This window comes from Metopolophium dirhodum, chromosome 1 (genome assembly GCF_019925205.1).
Source record: "Metopolophium dirhodum isolate CAU chromosome 1, ASM1992520v1, whole genome shotgun sequence".
NCBI classification, from domain to species: Eukaryota; Metazoa; Arthropoda; class Insecta; order Hemiptera; family Aphididae; genus Metopolophium; species Metopolophium dirhodum.
The window spans coordinates 127079734-127098152 of record NC_083560.1 but is presented as its reverse complement, the minus strand read 5'-3'; the positions used below and the strand labels follow the sequence as shown (position 1 = coordinate 127098152).

The following is an 18419-nucleotide window of genomic DNA, read 5'->3' as shown; positions in this document are numbered from 1 at the left end:
AAAAAAGTAACTTAACTTAGTTAAAAATAAGTTACTTTTTTTTTCACATATAACTTATAATTATACTATTTACACCTCATGTTAAAGATTTACAAATAACATAATATTATAATGTAGGTCTTTGTATCTTAAAAAAATGTATTTTGCTGTAGGTACCTACTTATAAATTATGAAATCCAACAAAATAATTAAATTATTTGTATATACCCATTTTATTTTTTTACCTAAAAGTTTTCCAAAGTGATGCTAAAACTTTTTAATTTTACTTTGTTATTACCAACTAAGTATTAATTATTAAATTAATTATAAATGTATTTTGTATAGTATTAAATATTGTTCAATTAACAGTTAATAAAATAACTACTTGTCTAAATACAAACATTTATAAAATTAATTTTAATTATTGTTATTTATTAGTAAGAATGAAATATTTAATTAAAGATAAGCTATTATTTTATTTTACCATAATTTTCGTAGACAGCATCTTATGATAACAGCAGTATCAAAAATAAAATAACATGGACATTAACTAAGCTCATAATATGTATCCATACATTAACATTCATGAAATATGGCTAAATAAACAACTAACAACTTGGTACCTAACTCATTATATATTGGCTATTATTATACTTTATGATTTGTTTAAGAAAATTTAAAATAATAGTTAGTTGTAAATATTAAATACTGTTCACTGTTACCTGTTAGCTACTAGCACACAAGCGAATTACTCTCAAATCACTCTGGAATAGATTTTTACCGGTTATCACCGATAACCAGACACTCAAACTGAGCTTACATACAAAAAAAATATTTTATTTTATATGATTATTTTTATTAGTTTTTGCTCATAAGATATTGTATACAAATAATGAAATAAATTATTATAATATTTATAATTTATATATTATCATTCTTGAATAAAATATTTGTTAAACTTTAACAATAACGCTATTTCGAAATTGGTATCAGACATAGAACCCCTTCTTCTGCTAAAAACCTGTCCTCCTGCACTAAACAAACGTTCAACATGAGCTGATGATGGTACTGCAGTATTGTACTCAATAGGCGGCTTTCAATGTTATTGGAAATTCTTCTGGAAATTTTATGTTATGGTTCAATAAATAATCAGAAACTATTTTTTGTAAATCATAATTACTCTGGAATTCTTGCAAGTCATCTTCAAAAAGCAAAAAATCATCATCCTCTGTCACATTCTGACAAATTATTTTGAACCAAAGGTTGTGAAAAAATATATGTACTCTCTACATCCTCAGTACAAGTTTTTAAAGTTTCAACCAACTTTTCTTAAATATTTGTTTTTTCTTCTGAGCTGGCCCAGTTCAACTTAAATTTAGGAATTAAAACAGATGATATCTGACATGTGCTAGAACTCATGTATCTTTGAAACGGTAAGGGGTCATGTGTTCGAATGCTGTATGTTCGAACGTTAAGTGTACAAAAAATTGTCTGTTCAAAAGATTATATGTTCGAAATTATCGATAAATGAAACACAAATTTTACCAAAATATTTATTATTCGTTGATTCAATTTCCTGCGTAAAAAATTTAATTTAAAAATAGGTATCAAAAAGTTGTAAAATAAATTAGTCGTTAATAAATGTAAATGATAAATAAAAAAAAACTAAAAACTTAAATTATACGATATTCCTCTTAGAAACTCAATAATACTTATGTCTAAATTTTTTAGTCTTAGAACTAAATTTTTAATTCTTTGTTCCCGTTCTTTGTTGCATGTTTTTCTTTTTTTAATTGTTCGGACTTGAATGATTTGCTCTATAGAATTTTCAGTTTCATTCTGAATTTTTTGGAACTGTCTCATCAATTTGTAAACTTATATGTATACTTATTTGTTGTTTTATACTAAATATAATGAAAACGCGATATTAGTGTTATTTTTGTTTAGTTTAATTTATCGACAATTTCGCACATACTACCTTTCGAACATATAATCTTTCGAACAGATAATCTTTCGTACAGACAATCTTTCGTACACTAAACGTTCGAACATACAGCATTCGAACACATGACACGCTACCCTTTGAAACCTATTAATACCAAATACAATAGAATAATTGTTTAAAATAGTTTAAGTAATTATAATTAAAATCAAATACCTTTTTTCTATTCCTTTATTCAAAGCATTTACTTATGGCGTACAGTAATTTAAACTTGACATGCTTTTTAATGATTTATTAATGGCAGTTAATGTAGGAAGTAAATACCCAAGACACACATGTTTGTCCCCTTGTAATATGTCTAAACTCTTTGCGATTGGTTGCATAACCTAAACATTTTAATACATAGTATAACTTTAAGTACTTTAATACTAGATATATTAAATTGTATTACAATACATATTATGTGAAACAAAATATATTATATAAATACCTTGCAATACTCAATTAAAAATAAAGTTTCACGCGGTATAGAAAATGGTAGCAATAACATTACAGAAAATACTTCATCTATTTTGTTCAAATTACTGACAATGCATTTAATAGCGTCATAAAATGAATTCCACCTAGAATGTAATTTAGAATTAAAATAGTTACCTAATATGAGTTTTTCTTATTTAAAATAGTTAAATAATACATAAATATGCACAAGGATATAAATTTACATTATGTACCTTGTAGCATTAGGAGTAATTAAATATCTGCCTACAACATTTTTTATTTGATCATCACAGTGCGATGATTGATTCTGCTTGTTAAATAAAGCTTGACATTTCCCAAACACGTGTCTGCTCAATATTTTGTAGGCTTTATCTTTTTCAGCATCTTCAATGTCAGTAGCAGCAATCAAATTTAACCTTTGATGTTGAGGTAATGTCAAATTAAACAAATTACCTACTCCATTTTCAAGCACGTCTGAAATATTAATTGGTCGCATCACTTCCTCTTCTTCGCTTTCATCTTGATCTTATACAAATATATTTAATTTAGTTAAATATTATTAAATTAAAGGAGGATTTTGGTGTAGTTGATGGTAGTTTTGCATATTGTGGTAAAATAGCTCAGATGTTGAAGCGTTAAGTTTTCTAGTTGGTGTTGATTCTACATACTGTGATAAAGTTTCTGCACAAGTAGATGACTCTTTTAATATGTCTAGAAATTAAGTAAGGATTAAATAAAATATTAAACTAAACTATTCCTGAACATAAATGATTAAATCATTTTTTGTTTTTACTTCTAGGAGGCGACATAGATTGTTTTTTCCCAATTGGCTCAATTAACAGCTATATTTGTTTATACAATTTCTATTTAATGACACTACCACCAGTTCTTTTACTTACATCATGCACCTTTCGATACTGGTTCAGCAATCCTCTCCACTTATCATCACAATTAGTAGCTGTAAAGTTGTTGTAGCCTAGTTTATGCAAAATTTTTGCTATTTTTTCCCACAACTTTTTCTTTTGTCCCTTTTTTTTGGCATACATAAATTCTTTGCTGAGCTTGGTACGTTCAGCTATTAGCAGCTTGATGACTTCTTCAGTCCATGTACCTATACCAAAAAACTTGTAAAACATTTATATACATAGTATAGTGTACCTAATGCATAGGCAAAAGTGAAGTTAAAACCCAATGTTGTGTATATGCAACCCCCCGAAAAATAGTTTTACCATGTCCCACCAGATTGTTTTGAAGATTTCTTTTGTTCAGTAAACAATACAATATTCTCTTCTCCATCTTCATGAATTGTATCTTCATAATTGTTTGTCTGATTATCAAAACTAGGTACTATTTATCATACTATCATCTTCAACATCGCTTACATCAATTTCTATATTAAAAGTTAAACTAACAAATTTACTAAGGTTATTCATCACAATAAATGATTCTTGGAGAAGGAATGTCCACAGTAGAAACATAAACTTCATATAGGCAACACAAATTAAACTGCTGTAACTATAAACCTATTTCGCTATTATTATCATTATCAAAAATTTTTGAAAAATGCATTAAATCCAGAATTATACACTTTTTAAACATTAACTCATTTTTTTCTAGTTACTAATTTAGCTTTTTAGAAGGCACATCAGTAAACGATGCGCATTTCTTTGTCAACAAATATATATGTGAAAATCTCGATCAGAGTAATAAAACTATGGGTATATTTCTAGATGTTAGAAAAGCATTTGATAGTTTAAACCATAAATTATTGCTTAAAAAACTATATTATGCAGGAATTAGAGGTATTGAAAATTACCTTATAAGATCATACCTTTCTAATACAGGATACAGTTAGTCAAAATTAATCAAAAATATAGCAATCCACTAACAATAAATCATGGCGTTCCACAAGGTACTGTACTTAGGCCCATTTTTTATTTTATTATATATAGGTATTAATGGATTGCTTAATATTAATGTATATTTTGCAGATGATACTGTAATTCTCATTAACAAAAAAACATTAATAAATTATATACTAAAGCAAATCAGGTTTTTGAAACAATAAATTCATGGTTCAATAATAATCTTCTTAAATTAAATCTAACAAAATATACTTAATATACTCTTAAATGTTCTAAATACAAATTCCTATATTAATAAGAAATTATGTATACGTAACACACTTTGTCAGAATAACAACTATAATAATTGTAGTTTCCCAATTATAGAAAGAGTTGACTTAACTAAATAAAAGAAATATCTTGGACTATTTATTGACTTCCAACTAAAATGGTTGACACATATTAATTATATTGTACAACTAAGCCGTAAATTCTTCTTTGTATTTAATAATTTAATAAACAACAGCTGAGAGTTATATACATATCTTTTGTGCAATCAGTCTGTTATTACATATGTGATAGAAATATGAGGAGGGACTTACAGTATCCATTTGAATAAAGTTAGAGTTATTATGAATATGATCATTAAATATATTTTTAATTTGCCTAGACTTACAAATACTGACTTTTTGTATAAAGAATTTAATGTGCTCAATTTTGATAAATTGCTTAACAAATGTATTTTACTATTAGCTTTTAAACACAAAATGTATTTCCTAAATTGTAGTCATAACTATAATACTAGACTCAAAAAAAATATTAATATAAGTGTGCCAATTCATATTAAACATTTTGGTACCATGAGTTTCCTGAATCGTTCCTTTAAACTTTACTGAATATATAAGTATCCCTGTTTGTCTTATAGCCAAACTTGGAAGAGCTTCTTGTAGAATATGCGTTTTATTTGGTAGAAATGAGGGAGGTCGTAGTCGTGTAAAACTAAGAAAATTAGTTACAGTACCATTATCTCTTTACAAAAAAGCAAAAGAAAATTGTAAGGCTCATCAAAAATATAATGACTACCGTAACAATTATGTTTTTAAATCTGATAATTTCATAAGTGTTATGAATGGAAAAATACAAAATATAGAAACAGCATTTAGGCACTGCTATGACATGTGAAGTTGAAAAAAATAGGCAAAAATGAAGCCCTAATATTGTAACCACAGTATTTTGTTGCCTACAAAATATATCCTTGCAGGGCATAAAGATGACTTCATTTCTAACTGATTTTTCTAAAGTATTCGACAATGTCTACCTCACTGACTGGAAACCATTTGTTAAACTAAACAATATCTTATCTAACTTGGTCGATGTAACTTCTGCTGTACCACAGGATAGACACTTAAGTCCTCTTTTATTTTGCCTCTATACAAACTCTATCTCTAGTTATCTCAAAAAATGTTAACTATTTCTCTATGCATATGATATAGATATTTTGAGCATTAATAATAATATCAATAGTAGATAGCTAATATAATATAATATAAAACGACTATATAAAATCAAGATTACATTTTATTACAACTGCTATTTGAGTTAATCTTATTATTCCCTGTACGGAGGCTTACTACATTATAATTATAATTTATAATTTATATAATTACTATTTATGCCTCTGTACACCAATTAATGATGTATCTACATACCTAGGTACTAATTTAATGTAGCTTATTATAGCTCTCGTTATAACTAACACTCGTAACAGTAGTTATTGACACTACTATTCTTTAACCCAGGATTAGGTATATTAGTTATATTAAATTCTACTTACCTTCCATAAAGACACTAAATAAATTATTCCTATTTTAATAATAAACTACAGGTGTTGCCGTATTGGCAGTTAACACTATAAAATATACATTGGCTAAAAAAATTAATTTAGTAATTACAAATAGTAAATACAAGTAATGCTGAATGCATTAATTAGTAATTAATGAGCTATAAATGTTATCATAATATTACATGATAAGAGTTGTGATAAGTTGTGATATACAAAAGGAGAAATTAAGAGGGGATTATACATTTATACCGGTACAACTGTTGTTACAACAGAAAAGTTATACCGGTATGGCGGTATGACAAATATTTTAAACCGGTATCGCAAACAAATTTATTTACTTAATACCGGTATTCATTTTAAGGCAAAATTTATACCGGTATGGGCCAACGAACTTGTACCATATTAACTAAATATTAATAGGTTATAGCATATAGGCATGTCTATGTCACTATGTAAATCTATGATATTATTACCTATTAGGCATTAGGCAATAGGCAACGATAGCGATTTAATAAATAATAACTACCTATTATGAATTATGATTTATGAATAATATTGAATGACAAGTGAATACGATGTGTAATATAAAAAACTATAGGTAATATAATTTTTTTGATCCAATTGGGGGGGGGGGGGTAAACCCCTATCCTCCGCCCCCACCATGGGTACGCCACTAATAATTAAATCTTTAATATTGATAAATAATTACTACTGACTACTGAAGTATATACTACATACACGTTGACATATATACTAGAAGAGCTATAATAATTATATAATACATATTGTGTACCTACCTACTAGTATAATTATAAAAAATATAATTCGAATAATAATATTTTCAAGTTATTCAAGTAATTTTTTTATTCAAATAATGATATTTTTTAAGGGATACGGACATCCGGCCGAATCCAAACGGCCGACGGCTATATAGGCCGACAGTCAGATAGCCGAAAGTATTTTAGCTGACGAGGTCAAAAGGCCGACTCCACGAAAAGCCGTCACTAAAATAAATTAAGTATAAACTATAAATTTTCAATTCGATAACGTAGTGTTGTCTTTTGATTCGTTAACCACGTCGTTGTTGTCATAATGTTATCGATAACTTATCGAAATTTAACGATACCTAATACCTATAGCCTGTAAATATAACTATAATCTATAATTTGTGATGATTTCGGTTTCGATGTTTCGCCAAAATGTATTATAACAGATTTCGAAAAAGCTGCAATTAATGCTGCATGTAAAGTATTTCCAGCATATACAATAAAATATAATTTATTTATACATAAATTTTGATTCCAGGACAAATTCAAATTATTTTATCCGGATAAGCAAGGCCAAAACAAAGTTCAAAGTACGTAAGACGTCAAAACCAAATTCAAACTATTCTTAATGATAAGGAAAACAGAACAACCTTCGAGACAATAAGAGGTATTGCATACAATTTGCACTATTAATTTTTATTTATTAACATTTAACTATATAACATAATTATCAATAATAATTTATTAGTATTTTTTATTTTTATTTTTATGTATAAATATCAAATTTTTTCAATTTTTAAAATATATTAGGAATATAAAATGTAAGTACTTATAATTATTAATAATACACTATATTTTATTTTTAAGAATAAGTATCACCTATATATATATGTGTGTGTGTGCATAACTTACCTATCTCAACATAAAATTACTTAATTGGCCATTTTATATGTCGGCCTAATGCATGTCGGCCTATAAATTTGTCGGCCATTTAGTATGTCGGCCTATTGCGTGTCAGCCAAATGTCTGTCGGCCGTTTGTACCACACCCATTTTCAAATTATGTGATTATGTAAATATCTAGATAAACTCTGTTCAATATGCAAAAAGTGGCATAATTAAATAATGACTAATGACTATAAAATTGGTCACATACTCACATGCATATATCTTGCAAATATTTAGGCTACTGCAGGGCTTGGAACCGAAATTAAAAATACCAGTATTTTAACCTGAACTTTTTGAAAATATTAGAACCAAAACCTTACAGAAACCCTTAGGAACCTACACCGAAACCGGAACCGATATTTGTTGAAAGGAGATTTTTCGGATTTTTTCGATTCTAATTTTTCTAATTTTATCTAACTAATTTATAATATATTTATGAAATAAATAAAAATAGTTGATTCATTAAGTTCCGTTGATGTTGTAAATGTATTTGTGTACTTATAATTGTACCTATATTTATATTGTATATTTGTATACTATCCATAAACTATAACAGTTCCAGAAAAAGATAAAATATGAGCAGTTACCAAGATAAAAATATATAATTAATAATTATTGTTATTCGCTTGTCGGTTTTGAAAACCCGTTGTTATGAATATTTCCTCATAGCTCATAATTTATAAATAGTTTTGTATGACGATGGCTGGTGATGATGCGAGAGTGATATTGTCATACAGTAAAAACAAATAACTGTAGATACATACTATCATGTATCTGAAATGTATCTGACATGCCCGGGTGGGGGATGGCGGCACTTGTTCTCCGGACACCGTGACTTGCCCGAAGAAAAATGCCACCCATGACCAAGGAATCGAACCGGCGCCGGCTGCGTCGCAACCCTTAAGATCTTAAGACCTTTTAGACCGAACGGCCACTCCGTCCCCCTAATGTAATTTATTAGTAATTACTAATTAGATAATATTTATTAATTAATAAATTCCTGAATGTCATTTCTCAACTAAAATAATTTACAATTTAAATTTTTGATACAACTTGAATAAAAATAAAATAACAAAATAAAACTGACAATATTTCAGTAAACTTTTCTTTTTTTAACTATAATAATATTGGAATTTGGAATCACTCCTCGGTTCTCGTAAATTATTGGCTACTTCAGTATTTATTCTTATTATTATATTATTTATCTAGATAAATTACCACAGAAAACCATAACATTTATCTAGATGAGATAATTAGATGATTTAATTATTTTTATCCAGATAAGATAATTAAAGAAATAATTTTATCCAGATGATTCCCAACACTGTATACAGTAACGAGTGTCCTTGACCAGTCCTGTGTAAAGGTCCCCATACATTGCAGCAGTGGCGTTAAATTCTATTGTATTGGCTTTACCTCCGCGGTGAGCGGTGAAATGTGTCCGGCAGCAATATTCACCGCCACCGCTGCAGTGTGTGGGGACCTTAAAGATTAGTAGCAACCACGGTCTTAGATTATTATTGGCAACATTGGTCTTACACTCTTACCAAAACTTGAATGTATCAATTTGCCACAGTAAATTATACATTTTTTGTTTATTATTATTTGTTTTAGATTTAAATTAAATAAATACATTATACAAAACAAACAAAAATTTGATTAATATTTGACGGACGTAATAGTACAATATTCACGTACCGTGAAAATAATAATATACCACAATTTTATCTAGTCCTTAATTATACCACCGTGCGCGCTGATAGCAACTACTAGTTGAAGTTTCCATTACACGCACTGCACGAACGATTTGTCAAATGAGAAAGAGACATATTTTGCGAATCACTCTCTTTCCCTCCCACGCATGGCTTAGACTGTCGGACAGTGGCGAGTAGCGTCATTCCTATACTCCATTACGGATCCACATTCCAGAGTCCAGACCACTGACTGTATTAGTCCGCGCTATAGTCATAACGAAACAAATTATTTTATTTTGTCATGGTAGTTTTATTACAGAATATATCAATATTAGGTATGTTTATATATTATACGTGCCTATTTTGATCATAATATCTTGGTTATAAAACTAACCTATCTGTTTACAAACTGAACATTTATGTTATAGTTATTACTGATGAGTAACAATATCACCTGTACCATAGTTTTGAAGATTTCAGACATATGAACGCAAGTACCTAGTTCGAAGTTTGCACCTGTAATAAATGTAAGTAAATAATGTTTATATTCTATTAATTTATTACTTAAACAAGGACTTAAACCCTAAGTATGTTAAGCATCACTTGTCTTTTGCTGGATAAAGAAAGACACGGCCAGACTAGGTAGAATCCGGCACATTATCCCAGATATATAACAGTATCCTGACCATAGGCATGAATGGGGAGCTTAGCTAGCTTAGCCGCCAAAATATTTGTTGTCCCCCAAATAATATAATGGCAAATTAAAGAGTCTATGATTTATTCGTTATAGAAACTGGAACTATTTAAGTTTGATGAAACCTCTGTCTCATATAAATATATAATCCCATCATGTTTATGTACTGATGCCCTATACAATATATCGTACCACTTACAAGGCCAGTCTGCCCCTGAAGAAAGGTTAGAAAAGGGACAAAAAGGAAAAAAGCACATTTTAATACATTTAATTAAAATGTCTACTTATATTATTTTGTCTTGTAGATAAAAAACTGTTTTAAGATAATATATAACATATAGTTAATCTGTATAGTAGGTTAGGTCATAGTCACAATAACAGAAATGAGTTTAGTTTACTGGAAAATAATAGATTATAGATATATACAATAATCAATAAGTACCATAACATTTTCCAGCAAACATTTTATTTATTTATAATATTTAATACACCTATTGTTATGAGCAAATATGGAAATTTAAGATGAAATAATATTAAAAAACATTTAATCAACAGATTAAGAACATTTAGTAATTATTTAGATTACAAAATTGCTTTACATTAGTATAACTCGGTATTAATCTCGGGTTGTCGCAAAATCAGTTTACTTACTGGGAAATTTGATAGATATTTGCAATAACCGATACGTATCGAGATTATTTTTTATTTGGCGGCAAAATACTTTTTAGTTAGTCTCAATGCTAGAAGTAGACCCCATACATAAATATAATATATATATATAAGTGTATATATATAATATTAAGTTAGGTATATATAATAATTAAATTATATTTACCATAATATCAGACGATTTCTTAGGTTTGCTGGTTCCTTGCTAAAAATCCCACATCCCCGACCTGATTATTTATTTTTATTTCCTATGGCGTCTATGAGCAACATCAAAAACACTTGGAGTATTAAAAGACATGATTATACACCTATAGCTTGAAGTCTCAGGTTGGATTCCTTGGCTGATCGCTGTCATTTACTAAATCTCCAGTTCTTAAATAATATTCTATCTGGCAAAATTGACTCACCTACCCTCCTAATACCCTCCATCTCTAATAAGTTCTAAGGTACCTCAACGATCTGTCAGGCATTCTGTCCCTTTTTCCATTTCACTATCTACCACAAACTATATGTTAAATGAACCTATTAGGCATATAATGTCCATTGCCAATGTGAACCCCTCCTTCTCGTTTTTAAATTGTTAATTAATATTATTGTACATATATCCTAGTATATTGTAAATTTAATATTGTTAATGTATACTATATAATATGTAATACGCACCATTGTAAAAGAATTCAGCTCGTAAATCTTAATAATTAAATAAATAAATATAATGTTACATCTTTGTATACAATTCACTCAAAATAGATTAGAAAATATAATGAGATTTTAGTTATAAATGATTTGTAATCAAAAACAGTTATGTATATCCATGATACCTGATAATATTACACATTTCATATTGCAGATAAATCATAATATATTAAAGGTATAATATTTGATTTAATTTGAAGTATATTATGATAAAATAGCGTAGGTATACATTAATATAAGTTGTGTTGATGTATGATACATTTTATGTTTAGCAGTACCTTATTTATTAAGATGGATTATTCATTAATTGAAATTAAATTGCGTCGATTTATATACTTGGGTCATACAAGTTCAATTTATGTACACCCAACTTACCAAAGAACATTCTGGAAAGATGAAAAAGACAGTTATGAATTTCAAGGTATACAATTGATTCAAAAGATTATTGAAAAAAATAAAACTGAAGATATTAATTCTATCATTCCAATAATCTTAAAGGTTTGTTGTCTTTCATGGTTATTAAATAAGATTGGTTTTTAAATACTGTTATTTAATTTCAGATAGAAAAAGAGAATAAACTTCAAAATTATGAGTATTTAATGTATATATTGGCTGTATGTGTAAAATTTAAAAAAGATGAGTGTCAAAAAATGATAACTGATGCTTATGCAGCTGTTAAAATCATTTGTACAGATGGATTTAAATTATTGATGTTCTATGTATTTTGTAAAACTGCTGCTAAGATTCTCCACAAACAAGGTAATTTTTTTTAGTATATTAAAAATTATATAATATTAATTGTGCATTTGATCTAGGATATATACCTAAGAAATCTTTAGGTTATGGTAATGGTGCTCGAAAGTTATTCACAAAATGGTATCTCGATAAAAATCCATTGGAGACAATTTCATCAATAATAAGACTAAAGATATTTCGTGGTGTTAGTCACAAACATATTATGAATACAATTCATCTCAGTTCAAAAGACCCAAGTAGTTTATTAACCATAGTTTTTTATAATTAAATTATTCATTTATTTAAATATATTATAGGTCATATGATTTATATTCTGTTTATACGATTTGGTATAACCCAAATGGAAGAAATATATGGACAAAAAATGCAGAAAGTAAAAGTCATTGAAGGGAGATCATTAGTGGAACAACTGTGTATTTACAACTATATTAGATTAGTGCATCGTATAGATTTTGAAGAAGAAAGTAAAAAAATAGCTGATTTGAAATGGAATATTTTGGGGAAAGACTTTCATCGATTATATCCAAAAATGCTACACAGTACAAAAGTTAGTAATACATGGGTTCAATGCACACGTTAAAAAACTTTTCTAACATATATTTTTTTTTAGGTTTTAACTTCTTTTGTTTGGCATTTACCACTGACAACATTATTAGAGAATACTTACTCCTTTCATCGCCATGGCTTATTTAAAAATTTATGGGGTAATCACGGCTGTATGGAATTTATATTGCGCTTCAAAGATCGTATAGCAGTAAAACAAGCTGGAATACATCCAATAGACTCATATTTAGAATATTTAAAATATCAGCGATATGGCGCGTAAGTAAAATTCAATGGCAATTGAACTTGTATATCTAATTCAATAGGATCAAAAATGTTATATGTTAAACATTAATTAATAATTTTAAAACACATGAATATTTTATTTTAGTGTGGTTAGCACAATTAAAAGAAAAAAAGAAAACAATCAAAATATGTTCTTTGTCACACCTGAGCTTGAATCAAAGTAAGTAAAATTCAAAGGCAATTGAACTAGTATAACTAATTCAATACAATCAAATACGTTATATGTTAAACATTAATTAATAATTTTAAAACACATGAATATTTTATTTTAGTGTGGTTAGCGCTGTTAAAACAAAAAAAGAATACAATGAAAATATGTTCTTTGTCACACCTGAGCTTGAACCAAAGTAGGTTTTCGAAAACCCATTTAGGTATTAAGGTATGAAAGATAAATAAACTACTGTTTCAGGTTTTCTGATAATATCAAGCTAAGAATGAAAAATGGTAAAAATGAACTTAAAAAAAGTTGTAAAACGTTTCACAATAATAGTCATCTATTTTTTATGAAGCCAATTCCATCTCCTGCAGAAGAACTACAAAAATTTTTATCATTTAGTTTGGTGAAAAAAACTTTAAAAGTATTCATATAAGCACAGTTATTAAAACAATATAGAATTGTAAAAACCTGCATTCATTTTTTAGAACTTAAAACCATCAGGTCGTCGGTTACTTATAGCTTATGATAATCGAAGATCTATGGAGTCACTTAATTGTCAATATATGCATGTGAAATTTGTCAAAGTCATTGATGCTATCGTGTTGATGATACAGTCAATAATTCACCAGGAGAAATCAAACAAACCAATGATATGCGCATTATTTGATCCAGTTCATCGATTTAAATTTATTAATATTGACTATCGTCCACAATTAACAACAAAATACATTCAAAATTGTTTGTTCAAAAAGGTGAACAGTATATTTATTTAAAAAAATTATTCAATATTGAACAATAAATTCAATAATAATTTATTTTACAGTCCGTCAAAATACATAACGATTGTCAAGGTAATAGACCATTAAAAACCATTGATTGGGCTGGAACACACGGAAAAAAACTTGATGTGTTTCTGTTTCTGGGAACTGCTGGAATGAATTTAAAATATATAAAAAAAACCAAAAAAAGATATGAAGCATTTTCAAATTCAAAAATTAAGTATGTTTTTATATAAACTGTTAAAGTATTATTTTAACTATTTGATTGCTTAATGATTTCTTTGATCACATTTATGGGTTCGCCCGTTTAAATTATACAAATAAATAAATAAATAAATAACACATTGCTTAAATACATAGCAATATGTTGCATGCTTTAATAATGATCATTGAGTCAATAGGTAAGAATTTTACGATTTCAATTGTTTGTTATGAATTTATGCAAATTAATATAGAGTTAAGATATCTTATGATTCATACTATATAAAAATCTTAAGTAGAGAAGAAAACATTTTTGATGCATAACAATGCATATATTTTGAGATACGAGTATAGTTAGTCGAAGAATATTTTTGAATACAACCCATTTTTTTTGATTTTACACAATGAATATAGGATAAGGATCAGAACACCATACTGACAGAAAAAAAATATTTACGCTCTTTTATAGTTAAATTTATTTTTATTTATATATTTGCGAGTGCAAATTATCAAAATCAAAAAAACAAACAATTTGTAATATTATATTTTGTTGCTTTGATTTACATAAGTGTACTATTCCATTTATTATCAATTTATGCAATAGCGCATTGTTGTCATACGACAGCCATAATTGTTGAATTACTTTATATATTAGCAAAAGGTTTACAAAAATATACAAAATATAAGAGAATATTATAGGTAAAAACTTCTAGACTAATGATAAATCGATTTTTATTACTAATTTTAAATTATAAAAAAATGATAATACTTAATTACTGTTATTGGTAACTTTACAATCTTTAATTATGCTTTATTTTCTAGGATTATTATTTGTTGTCTAAACGGACAACATTCTGAACAAAGAAATATTAGTCGTGATGGTATGTTGTATATTCATGGTTTTGATAAAAATACTGCAAGAATTATCAATTTGTTTATAAACAATACATTTTAAATACTCATGTAAATTTTGAAAGATTTTAATAAAAATATAATTGAATAATTCATGTATATATCAATTACATACATTTTTGGAATATCTACTTGTGTGTTTGAAATTGAATTATTTTTTTCTGTTCACTAGATTTTATGTTTCTAACTTCAAATATTACAATCCTAGGGTAGGTACCTGTTTAAATTAAAATTTGATTCATACAAAGGTTTAATTTTCAAACTCTTAATTGTTTATTGGTTTTTGTGGTTAACTAAAAACATAATACCTATTCTTACATCAGATAACTAACCAGTAACAAACTTTTTTTATAGTAAAACCCTTGAAATCTCATCCCTACTAGAGTACCCTTGTTATAGTAATAACTACCTAGGAATAACTAATTATATGCATATAAAAAAAGGATTTGAAAGAATTTTTATATTCATATTTAATTACATATTTTGTAGTCTACATATATTTTTTTTTTTGCATCTGTCATCTCCTTTTAGGACAGTAAAAAATAGTATTTTTTCTGATAGGAAAGTGAATCTAGTTGGTACTAGGGAGTCAAAATTAAAAATAAAAACAAAAATTAAGGAAAAACGGGAATATTTACGCAAAATCGATTTTGGGTTTCTGTTTAACTCTAAAACAAATTACCGTAGATAAATGAAATTTTAACTGGTTGTTTATATTAGCCTTTTCTATACATGAACATATTTTCAAACTGTTTATAGACATTTTCAGTTCCCATTTTTTTTAGTATTTTTTCTATAAATGTCAATAAAATTTTATTTGTTGGGTAAAAAGCTAGCTTGAAAATTTAATAAAAGGCTCCCAATATTTGTTGTAATTTTATAATATTAATTCAACTTACCGGCTACCATATTAATAATAAGTAATAACAATAGGTATAAACACAATACCCATGAAATATCCACACTGACAAACCGTCTCCGCTCAGAATCGTTTTTTGTATACAATGATATTATATCATTGAATTTAAATTAAATAACACCCATTATACAGTGAACTACTTTTAACCTTTTGTACAGAAGCAATATCCACTTGCCTACCTTTTTTTATAATTATTTTTATTGGAATTTTATTTATTTTTTAATTTTAATTGTTTGGCAAAATGCTCTAATATTGTTTGTATTGAAAATTTGTTTTCTTAGTTATGACAGTAACCTTCTCAGTTCTTTCCTGTGAAAAACAGTTTTTGCTATATTTTACATTTGTAAGACAAAGACAACACATCCAGGTGTAGAGTCCTCTTAAGATGTTACAATTCATAAACAGGAATACGATTAATTTTAAAAATATTTACTCATTTAAAATATAATATTCTTTAATGTCATAGTTATATTTGTCGAATCGAGATTCTACCTACTGTACTAGGTATTATTACTTAAGGATACCTACCCGTTTATAAATAAATAAATATTTATATAGCAATACCATATAACTTATAAGTAACATAATAATTAATATGTGCCTACCTCTTAGTAATATACTTAACAAAATACTATGAATTAATATGCATTCAATGACTGACTATCAAAAAATGAAAAAAAAAATAAAATGCATAATAATATCCAACTCTACATTTATTTTTAATATGAAAATTGTAAATTAAAATTAAAATCAAATGAAATCAATGTATTTTCATGCTCTTCTACATATTTGTTCATTGTCACACATTTGCATGTGTTTTAGAAGCGTTCTTCATTTCTGAACAAAATAAAAATGAATTAACTTTTTAACATTATGTTTGAAAATAACTTGTTGAAATATACAATTAATATTAGTAGTCAACCTTGACACGTATGTACAATTTAGTATCTAGTTATACGACTCACTCTCTTTACGGATATAACACGACCTCGGTTGTGGATATATATAGAGCCTTTGAAGTATGTAATACTCACCTGCACAGGCACCGTCGTACAGTATGTATAGAGTATACGGTGTGTGTACTGTCACAGTTAAATAGTCCAGTTGTACGTTATTATATATTATACTTATACATAATCATATTGTCGTGTTATTATTTATTTATACTAATACTAAAGTCATTAGTCCATCAAGCGTCACTTTCAACATAACTAATAAAAAAAAACAAGACTAAAATATGTACTATTACTTTATAGCTGGTGGTGTGGGTGGTTTTTGCTTAGTTCAAGTATTGCAATTGATCACATGTCCTTCTGCTGTTTCACGGCTTAATAAGCATTTTAAGCAAATTTTACATACCCATAAGGTATTATATGCGTTGGATGCATTATCATATCTCACCATAGTACTTGGGCAAAATAATCTCTTTCGTTTACGCGACTTACAGTTCACAAATGGATTTTTTTCGGCATTTTTATAGTACAGGAATTCTGTTGACAAAAGTTAAAACTTTAAATGTATTAAGAATAAAATAATTTCTTAAAATCAATATTTTTACGAAAGAGTATTGAACAAATAAAACAATTAATAGCTGTCAACTAGGTAACCCTTCTGTTGAACAGTAGGTGTCGAGTAAGAATACTACTCACTCAGGAATGTATTTATCGAATATTAATCTTTTTCCAGAATCAAAAGTTTCCAGATCCCCCATCTGTAGCCTGTCACCACATGGTTGTCAGTAAAATACTACTTGTTGCAAAAAAATTCAAAAAATAAATGTGTTAGTGTTAAAACTACGTTTTATCCAGAGTTTTATCCAACTTCAGCAGTTTCTATTTCAAAAACCAAACTAACTGAATATCAGAGATAATATAATTTTCATATTCGCCAACTCTGAATTTTGGGAGGAAACACTAAAAAATTACCTTATTTCCAAGGTTACCTGTACCTGACAGAAATATGGTACACCAGATTACTGATTTCAATGATTATACCTATGATTACCCATGATTTACTACAAAGATTACCTATGATTACCATCAACTTGTTCACTGATTACTCCCAAGGTGTTTATCCCTTGCTTAGTTCAAAGTCTAGGTCTTATAGGACATGCTGAAAAAATATTGGAACACTGCAATTCAGATGTAGAAAAAGGTAGTTTATTGCAATCATGAAGGTATCATTCAAGTAATATTATAATGAAGATATATTGTAGTACCTATTTCTTACTAATAAGTTTACTAAACAGTAATTTTGATGGTTTTGACCATGTA

The 18419-nt window shown here is 27.5% G+C and overlaps 1 protein-coding gene and 1 pseudogene across 1 annotated transcript; one reads left to right on the top strand and one right to left on the bottom strand.

The window, feature by feature from the left end:
• Positions 1-910: 910 nt before the first annotated feature.
• Positions 911-6200, bottom strand: LOC132936900 (uncharacterized; annotated as a pseudogene).
• A 5664-nt stretch (positions 6201-11864) lies between these two features.
• LOC132953658 (uncharacterized) lies at positions 11865-18016 on the top strand. Its single transcript, XM_061026029.1, has 12 exons — positions 11865-12071; positions 12134-12332; positions 12389-12565; positions 12626-12876; positions 12940-13151; positions 13264-13338; positions 13451-13525; positions 13588-13756; positions 13821-14087; positions 14159-14334; positions 15138-15196; positions 17955-18016. The coding sequence occupies exons 1-12, from the start codon at positions 11865-11867 to the stop codon at positions 18014-18016; spliced, it is 1929 nt and encodes a 642-aa protein (XP_060882012.1).
• The last annotated feature ends 403 nt before the right edge of the window (positions 18017-18419 follow it).